Genomic DNA, 16191 nt, shown 5'->3' with positions numbered 1-16191 from the left:
CTATCTTACAGTTTCGGTGGATCAGGCATTCTGGGGTGGCTTGTTCGGTGGTTCTGGCTCAGTCTCTCATGAAGTGGCAGCGAGACATCAACCAGCACTGCGGTCATCTGAAAGCCCGACTGGTGGAGAATTCACTCCCAGGGAGGCTCACTCACCTGGCTGAGCAGTTGGCGCCGGCTGTTGGTAAAGGACCTCAGTCCTTTGTCACACGACCTCCACATGACTGCTGTGTCTTCAGGACGGGGCAACTGATTTCCACCAGAGTGAGGATCCAGGAGAGGAGGCAGAATTTGCAATGTCTTTTATAATTATAGTTCGTTATCTCCACAGTATCGTACTGGCTACACGGGTCAACGTATGAGGGCACCACACAGAGGACGTGGATTTTATTCATTACAGGAGTGGTCATTTAAATGGTTCTCATGATTCTCTACACGGTGGGCATGGGATAGTGGGCTAACCCAATAACTCTTGGTTACTTGGATGAGTATTCATAAGTTTTGTTTTTCTCTGTCTCTGTTTGATTTCTTTCCTTTTGTCTTGTTATATGTCCTGAGAGCTTGGCCTTCTCTCCCCAGCCATGACAAGCTCTCAGGGAGTTTTCTGTGTCTATCCTTTTCCTCCCAGAGATGGTCTATCATCACTACCAGTTGGACGGTGTGCATGCATGTGGTGGGCAGCTGAATGGGCTGTGGGTCCAAGTTTTGGGAATCTTAAACTTTATTCTGCTCAAGAGGGGAAAGCACATAACTCCCTGTGTTTTAAAGAGGGAACTCCCTATCTTTCTTAAGCTAACCCAAGGATGAAGTGCATTTTCCTGTGGGGATGCCTCTTGCATCCATGGTATTGGTTTCGGTCACTCTAGAGTTTAGTGTCAAGGCTAGGCAATGGGTTCTTTTTATTTGGAAGAACTTCTAAATTGAAAAGAAAGAAAAATTTAAGGCAGTTGTTATATTGTTATAATAATTATAAAGATTCTCTTAGTCAGATGGAAAGCCAGAAATTAGGGGAAAAATCAAAGTCCTTTCAGACCCCTTGCTAATTTGCCTTTAGACATTTGCAGATACTTTAATAAAAAATCAGGACACTGGGAGTACAATTGTCCTGCACTTAAGTATAAAAATAAAAGAAAAAAATGGCAAAATCTTCCTAAAAGATAACCTAAAAATTATCATGTCCTCAGTATTAGTCTTGCTAAATTCTGGGTTGGAAGGTCCAAGAATATGGCCAGACAGATACATGGGCTAAACTGCATTTACAGATGGGGTCCTACCAAACTGTTGTCAGTCCTCAAGGAAATTGTAGAATTAAAAGAGAAAATGTAAGGAAGGTCACATAGAATCCACTGGTGGTAGATTAAGGAGGCAGGAAAAAGCAAAGTGAGAAAATCTGTAGTAGAACTGGATGACAGGAAAACTGAATTGATACCCACTTCTTTTACATTGGTGGGTACAGGAGAGTGCACATTAACATTTGCAAACGAAAGTTCCAGAGGACTCTTATAGGAATTTAAAAGAGAGTTTTATTCTGATATTTGCAAATCAGAGAATGTAGCCTTTGGGCTGAAGACACACTCTAAGGTGGGGAAAGCAAGCCGATGGTTGTAAAGGCAAGAGTTATAAGGAAGTGATCAGATCAAAGGGACAGGTTTCTAGGGAAACAAGACCATAATCTTATATCAATCATGCGTTTTCTGATTGGTGAGGGCAACTGGAACTTCACCAGCTGCTGGATCAGTAGTCAGCAAGTGGGGCTGTGAGATAAGAACAATGTTTAGTTTTGGTTGACTGGTGGTCCGCAGGTAGAGTCAGGGATATTGCCAACGTTTAGAGACATAAGACCCGGTCTGCAGAGGAGGGGGAGTCACACAGTTTTCCTTGGAGACTACAAAATAAATGAATAAAACTAGTTTTGTGGTGAAATAGACAATGCATGTTCATCAGGTGGACAGAGTCACAGAATTTGAATTGCAAAGCTGCCTGGTCACCCAAGCGGAGTCACAGTTCAGATTGCAGAAGGGTCTGGAATCCAGATATTTGGTCACAAAATTGTGATATGAGAATCCTCACACATTTGGTAAATAGAGATGCTATATAGGCAGCAAGATAAAAATGAGGAGTTTCATGTTTCCGTGCCCTGGTGCCTGTGGCTGTGCCTCTGATGGGTTTGGAAAGAGAAAATTCCTTTGACATTTCAGAGGCGTGTTGTTCTAGATGCATAAGGACAATAGATAGGCTCATTTAAAGTAAAGATTGACCTTTGGTAAGGAAGCTACGAACCTGGGACTACCCACCACGACCTGCCCAGTTAGGAATTTAAAATCAGACCACCCTGTGTGGTTACTTCCAGTTCACTTACTGGTCAGACCTGCCATGTAGCCCCCTCACTTGTCAGGTCTGCCATGTGCTCCAGTTCACATGGTACCCTTCCTTCTGTTCCCTTCCCGTCCCCTCCCTTCCCTACAGGCTGGCTTGCTGGACATCCCTGCTCCTCCCCACTCATTCCCAAGACCATTCTGTGTGATGAAGTGATGAGATGGACCAAGACATCTCCAAATTAGTGTGCTTACTGAACTCTATCGTTGCTTGTCCGTCGCATCTTAATTTAGCCCATTAGTGACGTTGATAATGGCACTGTCTAACCTGGATTATCAGCAGCGCATTGCAATGGTTTAATAAATGTTTGTTCAACTGAGTGAATGACAGACTGATGGGCAATATTTGGGAGGTATCTGGAACCTTCCATAGGCAAGTGTCTTTCTCCTTGCAACCTCCCCCTCACCTAGTCTAACAGGTGCCATGCTCTAAAAAACAAATGCACCTGAATGCTTCTTTGCTAATCTCACAAGTACTTACATCAAGATTTTGCTTCCTAGCCATCTGATAAACATCAGTTATCCTTTAACTAAAGTTTTTCAAGACTTCATTCAAATGTAACTTACTCCTTGAAGCCTTCCTTGACAATGTATTCTTCCCCTCCCCAAGAACCAGTCTCAGAATTGAGCGTACAGGACTATGGCATCACTGTAAAATTAAAGACGATGTGCATAAACCAAAGGCTCTTCTGATCCAGTCGTCCCTTTTTGGTTACCACTCTGCTGTGGGTTATTCAGGCCATTCTTCTCACTAACAATTTGTGTTGGAAATACTTCCATGTGAGTGCATACAGGTAGACTCATCTCTACACAGAGTATAATTGCTGTGGAGAATTTCCTAATGTAGGTGTGTTATAGTTTAGTTACTCTTCTGCTATGGATGGATATTTTTTCCTTCAATATTTTGCAAGAATAGTGCCACAATGAATATCATTTTATATGCCTCCTTAGGCATAAATGCCAAGTATTTCATTTCTATAGAAATGCCTGAAAATAGAACTCTGGATAAAATGTGTATATATATCTTTGCTTCTATATATTCTTGATATATTTTTGTATTTGGTAGGTTTATGCTCTACTCTCAAGCATTGGTAAGAGTTCTTTGTGTATTTTGAAGAATAATCCTTAGTTGGATACACATATGCACACATATATCAATAAAGTATATATGTATATATTTTCTCTCCATTTAAACCTTTTTCATATTTTGTCTTTAGTCACAAAAATTTCATATTTTGGGGCACTGAAATTTATCATTCTTTGTAGTTTGTGTCAGTCTCAGGAAGAGTGTTCATATGTGCCGGCTATTCACATATTCCATTTTTTGGTTATCCTATAGTTTTATTTTTTCCATTTACTTGTTTAAATTACTTGGAATTTAGTTTTGTGTATGTTAGAGGGTATTATCTAATCTTTCTTTTCCCAAACTGTAAGTCAACTGATGCACATTATTTATTAAATAGTAATCTTTTCATCCTCACACCCAAATTGAAATGACATTTTTATGAACTGTTTTTAAAATATACTCATGAATTTGTTCCTGTAGTTTGTGGTAGATTTGCTTGATCTGTTTGCTTATTTCTTGGTCAATTCCACACTGTTTTGGTTACTATAGCTTTGTCATATGTTTTGGTATCTTGTAAGGAACCAATTATTTCTTAGCCGTCTGTCTTCTATTAAGTATTCAATGGAGTATAAGACTGAGTCATATTTGTCTTTAAATGTCAAAAACATTTCATGTAGTTTGTGTTAATGTGTGAATGATGGAAATGAATTAACCCAGAAGTTATTGGTGTTATTGGGCCTACATTTTGTATTCCCAAAGTCTCAAAGTTCATAGTGAAAAATAACACATTTCCCAGTTCTACTCCATTTTCTGTTGTAGTTCATTAATTCAGTGAGGTGTTTCATAGGAATCTTATGACTATTATTAAGTTTGTTTTTGAATAAATAATGCATCTACATTATACAAACCCCCAAGGGTACAAAAGTGAAAAGTTAAGTCTTTCCTTAGTTCTTCAGAGGCAACTATACTAACAATTTCTTTTATAATCTTCTAGGATGGCAGCATACCATCCGCTTTGTTCTGCATCTTGCTATTTTTATTTAGCAGCATATTTAGAGATTATTCCATATCAATACAGGTGATGCTATTCCATAATATGGTTGTTCTATTTTATTTAACCAGGACGGCAATTCAGTTGTGTTAATAAATACCCTTTATATGCACAATATTCTCAAATATCTAGAATAAAAGTTCTGCAGATGAAATTGGTGGGTCAAAGGTCATTTACATTTTCAGCATTGTTTTATATTAAGTTGCCCTCCAGAAATAGTCTAGAAACTGCATGAATAATGACCTGCTGGCACTTGCCAGCAGGCTTCAGACTTGCTCAGACATGCATCGAGTGACAGGGGCACAGCACAGAAACTCCAGCTGGGACCCTGACCACCAGCAGAACCATGTGCGTGTACATGTATGAATGTGTATGATGTGCACCTGGTAAGAAGCTTAAGGAAGTCAGTTAATTAGAGTCCTGTTTAAAGCTCTAATAATTAGTGGAAGTGTTAGTAGCTTGAATAAAGCCCCTTTGATTTTATTATTTATTAGAAACTGGTGTTAAATAATAGGTTTGAATTTCACAGTCATGATGCTGCTAATCAAAGCACAGAACATTTCTTAAGATTATAAATTATTCTTCTTCACCGCAGGAGCATAAGGGGAAGTTGGATTTATGAATTACTAACTGGGATGCTAGCCTATGTTTGGGTCTTGGGCTGATGCAGAGGGAAGGAGGCCGGTAATCATGTCTCGAAACTGGAATACGTCTTACAGATCGGGCAGGGCAGGATTTCCTGGAACTCACAGTACCTACCTGCCGTCAGCTGGAATGGGTGGCCCAGCCTTCATTATCCTTGTTGGCGGTAGCTGATGATGTTTAGCTGGAAAGAGATTTTTTCCTAGGCAGGAAAGGGGCTTTGCCTGTGGAACAGGGGGGAATTTTCGCTCTGTCCTCTTAGGGAGTTGGTGCTGGGTTTAGACCGTGCGCCTCCCCTTCCCACACCTCGTTTCCACCTGGTACGCCATGTTGCTCTCCCTTCTCGCCGCTTCTGCTGCCACGAGTGTGAGTCTGTTGGGGGATTTCCTCTTTCCCGGGTGTGTCTTTTTCCACACCAATGGAGAGAAATGAAACACCAAGCTCTCATTTCTTCTTTTCACAGTATAAGGGCAGAGATAAGATGAACCTTTATGTGGGCCTTTCTGTCCTTTCCCACTACTATATCCTCCCTCTTTTGGAAGTGCCTCATGGTTCTGGTTGCCCACAGTCATAGGAAGCGGCTGGCCCACCCTGCTTTAGGTGGCTGTCCCTTCCCCGGCACTTCCTCCCGGCCTGGCACGACACTCTGCTCTGTCACCACTGAAGGATGATGTGGCCTGCCAGCCTCTCTGGGCTTTTCCTGGGTCATAGGATCCCTGCAACTCCCTCTGTTACCTTTGTGGGCCTGCTTCATCTGCCACTTCAAGGGCAAGGACTTAGAACTGCCAATCAGTACAGGGAAAATGCCTTAAATAAACATTAGCCAAAAACAGTCATACTGTATAACAAAATTTTATTAGGATTAAGTCAAATTAGAAAACTCCGTGCTTTACCATTTGCTACAATTACCTGGAATGACCAGAGGTATACTTAGCTGAGTATAAAACAATTTTTTGCCCCAGGATTCTGCCATGTGGGAAACAGGAGAATCGATGTGCATAGCAGTGCCTGACACCACCATGGTTCATGGTTAAGGCCTGACAACTGGTCAGCAAAGCACATGTTGCTTCCAAGCTCTGGGCCTGAGGAAGACGACATTCTTACCTCCCTGAAGAAGACTCAGTAGCCTGGGCACCTGGAGCCAGCTATTTGGAGTCTAATATTGACATCTGTATTTGAAGAAAAGCTAGGCTTGAGGTATATTTATAGCTTAAAGGCACAGGTCATGCAGCTGAATTAAAGGCTATTATGTTGGTCTCTGTCATGGGTCAGGAGCCACATCTTATAAAGAGGAGTCCTGATGCTACCTGCCTCCTTGACTCCTTAGTGTGGCCTGTGTGTCATCAGCTCTATTGCTCTCGCTGGAGCTCCAGCTAAGCAACTGTGAGTGTTGGAATCTGAGGACAGGTTGGGGCTCCTGCACTGCCTTCTGCCACTCGGAGAGCAGTCTGTGCTGTGGAATCTCATTACCGGCCAGGCAGAGGGGCTCACTAAAGACCCAAGAATGCAAGCAAGAACAGAGAGGCTCATTCTTCCGGTGCCACATTGTATGGGGAAAAGAAACCAGTCTTCCTGTGAATGAGGTCCTACCAAGCTGGAAAGCAGACTGCCTCTAGCACAGGGTATACCCAGCTGTGACCGGCCCCTTTGTTCAATAGGAGAAACAGTGCAAAAAGGACACCAGTGAGCACAGTGGGTCCCCATGTGGCGTGGGTTCTGTGAGGCAATCAGCAGTGGTATCAAGCACTTAGCTGGGCGCTGCGAATAGCTCTGGGATCATTAAGAGCGAGTGGAAGTCTAGGTCCTAAAAATACAAAACGTATCACTTACTACATAACTGGGCATTCCCTCCAGCTTAGGAGGGATGTGCTTATTCTCAGAAACTCTTTTTCTCGTTTTTAAACTTTCCCCAATGAAGGGAATAAACGCCAGAGTCTAAGTGAAGGGCCCGGCAGCTGCGCACAGAGAAGAAACACCTGCCGGCAGGCACCGTGTCTCCTCCTCGCGGCAGCAAGGCTCCCGACCCCGTCCTGCTCCACCCTCCCCACCTGCCCGATTCATTCATGAAAATGGTTGCTGTCAAAGCAGAAATTCAGTTGCATAATATAGAGGAACCATAATAAATTCTCATTTCTTCAGGTGCCAGAGGATACATATGACAAGGGTTTGATTCTCTCCAATTTATGACCTTATACATTTTCCAGTCTCTCCTCTGTGCTGCCTCATCATCTTGGCTTGTATTCCTCAGTGAGCCCTGCAGGCCTTGTAATTAATTTGCACTGTTCATGGTCATTAATTCCCCTGGGGCTGACCTGGAGTTTGCTCAAGTTTGAGTTCATAGCCTCCTAGGCCAAGGTCCCCCTCATAAATGTTTTCCTTGTTTGGAGTCTGGGGTGAAGCTTTCTTGTCCAGACCCAGCCTGGCAGGAGGACTGCAGGGTAAGTTGGATTGCTCCTGGTAACTCATGGCCAGCTCATCCTGGTTCACAATGCATTCCACGTCATCTTCCTTTAGGTGGTCCTGGAATTTTGGAGAGAAAGATTGAGAGAGAGGCAAAGAGGAGGAGAGAGAGGTCACTTCGTGCTGAAGGCAGAAGGCAATGGTAGTCCTACCATGTAAGTAAGAAAATAGGGTGTTTGTTTTCCTTTTTCTAACTGCCTTGTCTTGCTTGGGATGAAGTTTCTCCCACAGCAGGCACTGCCTTTTCTATCTTTGTGGGCATGGGGAAGCATTTCCCTGAGTTGGCATTGAAGACTTGACACCATAATACAACCTCCTTGGTTTAAGAGAGTTAAAATAAAATTCAGTGGGTTTCTTGAATTGATATCTAAGGGGTTTGAGAGGACTTAAGAGTTAGCAGAATCCTCTGATCAACACTTCTTCCGTTAGCTTTGGGGAGACCATGGAGAATTGCTTGTAGAATGATCCCTGGTTAGGTGACCTCAGGCCCCCAATTTACAGGCCCACAGGTCTGTAGCCTGTGTGAGGAGGGTGGCTGCTTACAGCACAGACGCTGGACCCTACCCTCAGAGTGTCTGCATTGGGACCTGATAATCTGCTCTTGTAACAAGTTCCCAAGTGATGCCGAGCTGCTGGTCTAGGGACCAGGCTTTGAAAACCGCTGCCTTCAACTGTCGGGCCCTGAGTGCATTGGAGATGCATTTTTCCATGTACACAAGGAGGCCAGCTGGACAAATGGAATAGGAGCCGCAGACACCACGATTCCGTTCTTTTGCAGTCCCTGACACTCGGACTTGCTGATAATGATTCTAATTGCTTCTCAGCAGTTTTTAATTCTATTCCCTTGAGCTATAAAGCACAGGCTTTATATGTTCAAAACCTCTAAACACAGCAGTTTGTGAGGACACATGACTTCTTTTACACTTTCTAAGTTCATTTTATGGTTAAAAATACTGGTAACAATAAAAAATTACATTTTTCAAAGGAGATTGAGCCCATATCAGCAACTACAGAAAAGAGAAAAGCTTTTTGGTGCATCGAATTTAAAAAATGCTTCCTCCTCAAGCTGGGAAGGAATAGCCTCAAGATTCCTGGGCTCCCCAGTATTCACCACGCCCGCCCACCTCTGGACATATACTCACCCCATAGGCCTGAGGACTGGTGAGCAGTCTGGAAATGGGGCCACACCATTCGGGTAACGTTGTGGTCAGCGGAGGACCAGAGTGGGTCAGAATTGGTTTCAGGTATCTGTGAGGCCTGTTAAGGACTACTTGCCGAAAGAGACTTAGTTTCTCATACACAGCACAGAACTTCACATGCAGCCAAAGAGACCGCTCTGTTCACCTTTATATCCTCTGCGGCCTCATTGAGGAGACAGTCTGGCCTGCACAAATTAGTGTTTATAATCTTTGCTCCACGCACCTTTCCAGCCCTCCCAGAAGCCTCTAGGCATAAAGAGGTGACGACTGGCCCGGCCGACGTCACAGAGAGGTGGGAGACGCTCCCCTTACCCACTCAGTGTCTTGTCTGCTTAGAGAATGTGTGCTTGAGAATTATCTTAAACAACAGCATAAAAAAACTGTATTTCTTAAAATTGTACACACAACTTAAACCACCAGTAATTTTCACAAAGAAGCAAGAGGTTTTCATAAAATGTTCAGTCCTTTTAGAGCTGGATAGTGAACATAGATTGTTTTCCAAAGTGCTTTTTTTTCAGTGTCAACATAGTCACTTCATGCTTCATCCACCAGTGCTTCTGTACACAGAATTATGTTTAAAAAGCAGGTAGCAGGTTTATCCCATTGTCTAGCACCTGTCTTCCTCATCTCTTCACCCTGATGTGCTCTAGGAGTTAAAAGGAAAACCTGTTCATCTAAAGCCATAATGCTTCCCTCCCATCCAGCAATAGCAAAATCCCCAGGGGCTGGCTCACATTGCTTTATTATTATTATTATTTTGCTCAAAGATAGGTAGTCAAATCACTTCACTATTCCATCAGAAACAATTTTTAACCTTTATATTATCTCCTCTGCTGGAAAATATTTTACCTCATCAGCTTCCTGAAGCGCTTTAGTAAATAGGGAAAGGGGAAAAATGGAAAGAGGTTAGCATAGGTTGGCTGGTGAAGGTCTGCAGACACCCGCAGGCACTCAGGACACAAACGGTCTCAGAGACGGTTCTACCAGAGGCCATCCACAGCTGGATGACACCCCTATGTCGTTCCCGTGGTGTGAGCACAGAGGGAAGATGCAGCCCCTGGGGGCCAGCAATCGGGTTGCCTCTGGCTTCAGAGTGGTGACCTAGCACGGGCTGCACATGAGCTCAGCTGGTTATGATGCAAGGAGAGCAACTGAAAAGATGCGTAAGAGGGCATGTGATTCCAGGTGTAAGTGGAAAACTTGACCTCTCCTTGTAGAGGGGCAGCTGTTGTTCTCAGTTTAAGGACTAAGGAAGATATTGAAGTCCAGAGCCTGATGTTTGCTGTAACATCTTCTAAGTATATCTACAACTCTGGAAAGCCCTTGATGGCCTTCCATTAATTTTTATCAGTGTTATTTTCTTCCTTTTATGGATGGAGGAATTAGGCCTAGAGATGTAATGATTTCCAATAATCCAAAGCCTCCCTTTGCTATTTGAGTTCACTAGCATCCTCCCCGGTAGAAGTTAATTTTTCAGGGCAGAATTACACATGCGAGCGGCCGCTTCTCTAGAGAGAAATACTCTGAGACCGCACCCCTGCTGGCGGTCTGCAGGCCCTGCGCAGGGGCACGGGAGGGCATCTGAGTTCATCAGGGTCAATGGTGTACATGTCAGTGAAAAACACTTTTTTCAGGGAGGTGAGGAGGACAAGATACAGATACAACCTGAGTGTAAAGCAAGGAAAATCCAGCCAATGTCATTTACAGTTGGAAAAGTGCCAGCAGGTTCGCAACATTTCTAGAGATGTCATGTAAAAAACAAAACAAACACAAAAAAACAGAGACGTTTGTCAGGGTTCTAAGGGACAAGGCAACTTCCACTGTTTGAAATTCTCAGTAAACTGGAAGGTCGAAATGCCAAAATAATGTCACAAAAGTAAAACACAAATTTAGAAGTATGTAATGGACATCTTCTCCCCTTGATCTCCACGGGGTGTCCCTTCATCTCTCTGTGTACTGTTAGCGGAGCTGACACCGGAGGACGGAATTGTCCACTTTCTGTGAACCGAGGCCTAGACCAAACAGGGGACCCTTTGCCTGTCTGGACAGGCGCTGGCATTTTCGACTCAGGAGTCCTGGGCATGACTGCCGGCTCTGTGCTGTACTCACTGCATGACCTGTGATCCAGTTATTGACCTCTCCGAGCCTCAAGTGTTGTGACTACTAACTGAAATAACACAGGTAGGAGTGGTTTTAAATTCATGCTATTTAAAAAATATTTACCTTATTTTAAAAACTTATTTTCTAAGCAACACTTCAGGAGAAACTGGTGTCTCAACCATTGTTGGCATAATGGTAGCCAATGAGACTGAGGGGAGAGATGAGAGAATGACACTCCAGGCATTTGGTGTATAATTGGGTTCATGGGCTAGTCAGCAGGTGAAAAATGGGGTTTGCCTCTACACAAAAAGTAGTTATTTGGGTTAAAAGTTGTATGGGGGCAGTGCGAGGCAGTAGGTGAGAGGGATTTTGTCTGATCCGGTGTTTCAGGGCTGTGAGTTGGAGGAGCGAGGCCTTCACACTGTGCGGTGTGACTGGAATGGTAAGTGTAATGCGCCACCTACGGCCACAGTGGGTGTGGGGCAAAGGGTTCCCCGACACCTGGGTTCGTCCAGTGCTTCCATACATTATGGGCTCACTGGACATTTATTAGATTTATGATACAGGAAGATATTCGGGGGTGATATGAGTGATGAAAGTAGACTGGGTAATCATGCAAGAAAAGAATGAGGGGGGTAATTTATAGCCAAGGAAGGAGGTTCGCCTGAGGGTAAAGGCTAAGAAAGCTTAAATTGGAGATGGACTTCTTGGGCCTGAGTGATTAGATAAAGGCCACCATGACAAGAGTGGTAATGGCATAAATAAAGTGGTTAAAATATAACCTTCGTGTTTCATTCACTCACTCACTCATTCATTTGTTCTTTCATTCCTCACTTGTTTTTATTTTTGTTTTATGTGCCAAGCCCCTGAGGCACCCACTGAAGGAAATGAACAGCCGTCTTACAGAGAGGAAATACCCTGGTCCCCAGACTGTGGTCTCCTTGAGGGCAGGGCTGTCTTCTTCCACTGGGTTCAGTGCTTGGCACGTTTTAGATGTTCAGTAAATAGTTGAGTTAATAAAGACAACAGGCTCAGAGAGAATTAAGGACCTCATTGCTGGATGGAACCCAGGCAGTCAGCTAACGGCAGAGCTGGGCCTGAGACCAGGGACATTTCCACCACACTGAGGTATCTTCCTTCTGTCACGGAGACACTGGTCACAGACTTGCCTGACTGGGTAACTGAGTTGGGATCCAGTGGTCAGTGACTTTCTGAATTCTTCACTGCGGAGCCCTGTCTGGAAAGGGGCTGGATCTCCATGGTGGCCTGAATTCTTAAAAAGTAAGAAACCTCTTTTGATCTATGAAAAAACTCAACCGTAGATTTTGAAGAATGCGTTTTTTTCATTAGGTTCTAGTATGTGTTTGGGAGGGAGATTCCCCACTGGGTATTTTTACTACAGCTAGTTTTGCTTCTCTAATAAGCTAGGAACACATCGAGATGAAATGTTAACCTCTGGGGGGAAAAGCAACGACTTTTCTCATCTTTAAAGGGCATGAGGAGTTTGGAAATAGCACTTTGGTTCGGGAGATGTAAGTAAAATCTGGAACTCTACCCAGAATTTAACATTCATGAACAGGGAAGGACAGTGAGCAGAAACATTTTCTCCGTTGGCCTGAGCTGTCAGGGGTCCAGAACTAAATTTAGTGCTTAACTGAACTAACGTCCAAAGTAACTGGTAACATTGTTTGCTCTCTCTGTCCTTTTGTAGTTTGTGTTTTGATGTTTTAAAATCCTCATGTTTTGTCCATTGTAAATTGCCAAAACCAATGCTTATGTTACTATGTGTATTGGTGAGAAGTAAAATCCCAAAGCAAAGGTCAGCTCCACAAGCAAACATTTTTTTAAGGGGACTGAACTTCACTGCTCTTATTGACTAAACGTCTGCCCTCCTAAAATTCATGTGTTGTCCTAACCCCCCGGGAACAGATGGTATTTGAAAACGGGCCCTTTGGGAGGTGAGGAGGGTTGGACTGCCATGCCAGTGGGGCCTAATGGTGGGATTAACACCCTCGTAGGAAGAGACCTTAGAGAGTTGGCTTATGCTCTCTCTGCAAGGCCTTGAAGGGGAGGTCGTGTGGGCACGCAGTGCGGAGGTGGCTGTTCCCAGCCCGGAGAAAGAGCTCTCACCAGAACTCACCCCTGCTGGCGCCTTGATCTCGGACTTCTAGGCTCCAGAACTGTGAGAAAATAAATTTCTCTTGTTTAAGTCACCCAGTCTGTGGCATTTTGTTATTGCAGCTTTGCTCTGGCCCTCTTTAAAAGTCTTCAGTTTGAGAGTCCTGAAGAGCTATGTTCTATCCTGGCTTTCTCTAAATTTGCCTAATCATAAAGATCATTTGGGACATTTGTTAAAACTTCAGATTTCCAAGTCCTCCCTTGGAGACTCTGACTCAGCAGGTCTTCAAGGTGGTCTGGAACTGTGGCTTTTTTTTTTTTAAATAAGCACCCAGGGGTTGATGATCATGTAACCTTGGACCACAGTGGTCTCCTTCCAGAGTATTGCCCTCCATGTGAGATTTGGATCTTAAATAGAAAGACAAAGAACATGATCTCTTTTGTCCATCAAGCCATCATTTTGGGGGTGAGAATACATATAAGGTAAGCCTATTTGGCCCAGAACCTAGGCCTATCTAATGGTCCCTGCCAATTTTTCCATTTTTGGCCGGGGAATGGGTTATATACTTGGTTCAATGAGATGAAGGCTCAATGATGCTACACCTGAGAGTGAATTAACGAAGCAGCACATCTCAGCTTGCATAGGAAGACTTTGTGCTTATTTAGAGCATCTGAATGTGTTTGTATGTATGGGCATGATAAATGATCTTGTTATCAGGATAAAGTACTTGTCAACACATATCTGTGTAAGGAAGGAAGGCACATTTATCTCTCTATAGAGTTTTCAGGAAGATATCCCCTACTTTTCATTTATAAAGAATTTCCATATGTCTTATTTTCTCTTTATAGCTGCAGGTGGCTATTACAGTCCCATTTTCTAGATCAAGAAATGTGAGAACAGATGGCTTTTTAATTATGTTCTAACCTATTCTTACTTCCATTCCCAGAATCCTTTTTAGCTTCCAGTGCCAGCTTGCCACCTGAGGTGGTCAAGGATCAAGGCCAGGTGTGTGGGGAAGGGTAGGTGCATGCTGGAGTGGAAGCCAGCCTTGCCCTCCAAGCCTGTACATTCTTGGAGAAAACCAGGTCCCACCTGATGAGCTATGGACTTGATGAGAGACCACACTGTTGTTTACAGAGCATCCACAAACAGAACTAGGAGATGATACCAAAAATTTATACACCCCATCACTTTTTGACTCTAATGTACAAACTAGCCCTCTTCTGCTTTGTTTCCCGTGAAATGGGGTCTGGATAATTGAGTGTGTTTTCCCTCTTTCCCATGGGTATGTCAGTTTCTGTCCCTGGACATTCACCATCTTGCCATCTTTCTTGCAGAAATTTAAAGACTGCTTTGGTGCTATTGCCATCTTCCCAGAATCCTCCAGGAACTGTATTTTATTTGATCATCTGTCTTTGGTAATTATTTGCTATCTAGCATATTACTAATGAATGTGGACGTGGTCTAGTCAGATTTTTAAATTGCACTCTGTATCAATTGCCTGAGCGAACTGGGAACTGTCCATGATCCAAACAAACCATGCAGCTTAGAGTTATCACAATGGATTTCCTACATGATGGCCAGGTCAGTCAGACGGTACCCGGAGCCATGGTTTTTCAGTTTCCCGGCTTTGCACTTGCATCTCTGAAAAATGCCTGTATGCTGATCATTTGCATACAAGTTCATGTGACATTTCAAAGAGTTCCCAAATGTCTTGAAACCCATCCATGCTTCCCTAGATGTTCTGAGCTAGGAAACTGTGGTCAGGAGTGATTAAGTATTAAGGATGAGGGCAGACTGGAGGGCGGCGATAAAGAGGTAAGCTTGCTATCCTATTTGTACTGGGAGCTGGTTTTATCAGTGATATCCACAAGATCTACCTATCAAATGTTAAGATAATTCTAGTTGGCTCCTCAGTTCCAGACAGACAATCCATGAATGGAATAAAGGGCAGTAGGAAAGGTTATAGGAAAGAAGACAGTTGTGTACAATACCAAATCAACCAGCATAAGTAGGGCAGGTCAACCCAAGATAAACAGATAAACCCACGATAAAAGGGGGGAATGTTGGAATTGTGAGACTGGAGGAAACCTAAGAGTTCATCTGATCCACAACTTTAGATCTTAATGTGGAAGAATGATTAAACCTAGAGTTTCTACAAATGCTGTCACCTGATCATCTGCACCAGGATCCCCTGGTTTGCTTGTTAAAGTGCAGATTCCTGGGCCCTTGAACTTAACCCTGTTGGGTGGGGACCTAGTAATCTGCATTTTAGAAGCCCCCTGATAACCCCTGGTCTAAACGATACATGGCAGAATGGCATCTGGTCTCTTGAAGGACCGAATGTGGAGTTGCCATTGTCTATGAGCTGCACAGTGCAATAATAGTAACAATGGTGCCAATGATATTACTTTCACTACTACTGCTTGTCCTCCTCCTACTGTGTCCTCAAAACTTTTCCCTTTGGACACAGGATGGGATCGAGAGAGTTCCAGGAATTTTTGCCACCTATGAGATGCAGCTAAAATTCTTTTGTGCTAATGGAATATTACTTTTGGCTCAAATGTTTTGACAGAAAACAATTCTGGAGAATAAAGTTTCTGCTACTAACATGGAGTGGGCCTTGCTTTTGGTGGCCTTCGGGTTAGAGGAAATGCCGCATAGACCCAGGCTCCCTTCATTGGCTCATGATGATTTCAACAGCAAGCCTTTCTGGGTTACCTCCCTGGTGGTGTGTAGGAGAGCTTGGCTGTGAGAAATGACTGCTTCAGTGTTCTAGGTCTCTACTCCAGTTTGGAGGAAAATTTGTGCTCGATTTCTCCTCCTAACACCAATTGGACTTGATCTTGTGAGGGCCAGGGGCTTTGTTGGCTATCCCAGAACTCATATCTGAGATGGAGGCAACCAACGCCCTCTCTGGCTCACCCAGTACCCATGGGGCTGGGCCCTTCCTCTGAACTCCCAGAACAGAGTGTGTGCCTGAAGGAGACTGGTCCCATCTGGACACTGTCAGAGATTCAATGGGGACACATAATTGTTCTCAACTTCTACCTCTGCACAAATAGAAACAGTCACTTCTGCACTGGCAACTCCAGCGTGAACCCTGTGGGTCAGGATTCTCAGAGCATGGAGTTCAAGAGGAAGCTCCCTTCCTTTTTCACGGGGAGGGACACAGCACAT

At 43.7% G+C, this 16191-nt stretch overlaps 1 protein-coding gene across 1 annotated transcript in view; it reads right to left on the bottom strand.

Moving 5' to 3' along the window:
* Positions 1–5979: 5979 nt before the first annotated feature.
* SLC9A9 (solute carrier family 9 member A9) overlaps positions 5980–16191 on the bottom strand; it is a 529357-nt gene continuing 519145 nt past the window's right edge. The window contains exons 15-16 of the mRNA XM_037153405.2: positions 8736–8841; positions 5980–7653 (exon numbers count right to left, since the gene is read on the bottom strand). Coding sequence (XP_037009300.1) covers positions 7426–7653; positions 8736–8841 — 334 coding nt within the window. The 3' untranslated portion in view covers positions 5980–7425. The remainder of the gene's footprint in view (positions 7654–8735; positions 8842–16191) is intronic.

Source organism: Artibeus jamaicensis, unplaced genomic scaffold (assembly GCF_021234435.1).
Source record: "Artibeus jamaicensis isolate MK-2021 breed Jamaican fruit bat unplaced genomic scaffold, CSHL_Jam_final contig_466, whole genome shotgun sequence".
Lineage (NCBI taxonomy): Eukaryota > Metazoa > Chordata > Mammalia > Chiroptera > Phyllostomidae > Artibeus > Artibeus jamaicensis.
Note: the sequence above shows the minus strand (reverse complement) of the source record. Positions and strands in the feature narration are given on the sequence as shown.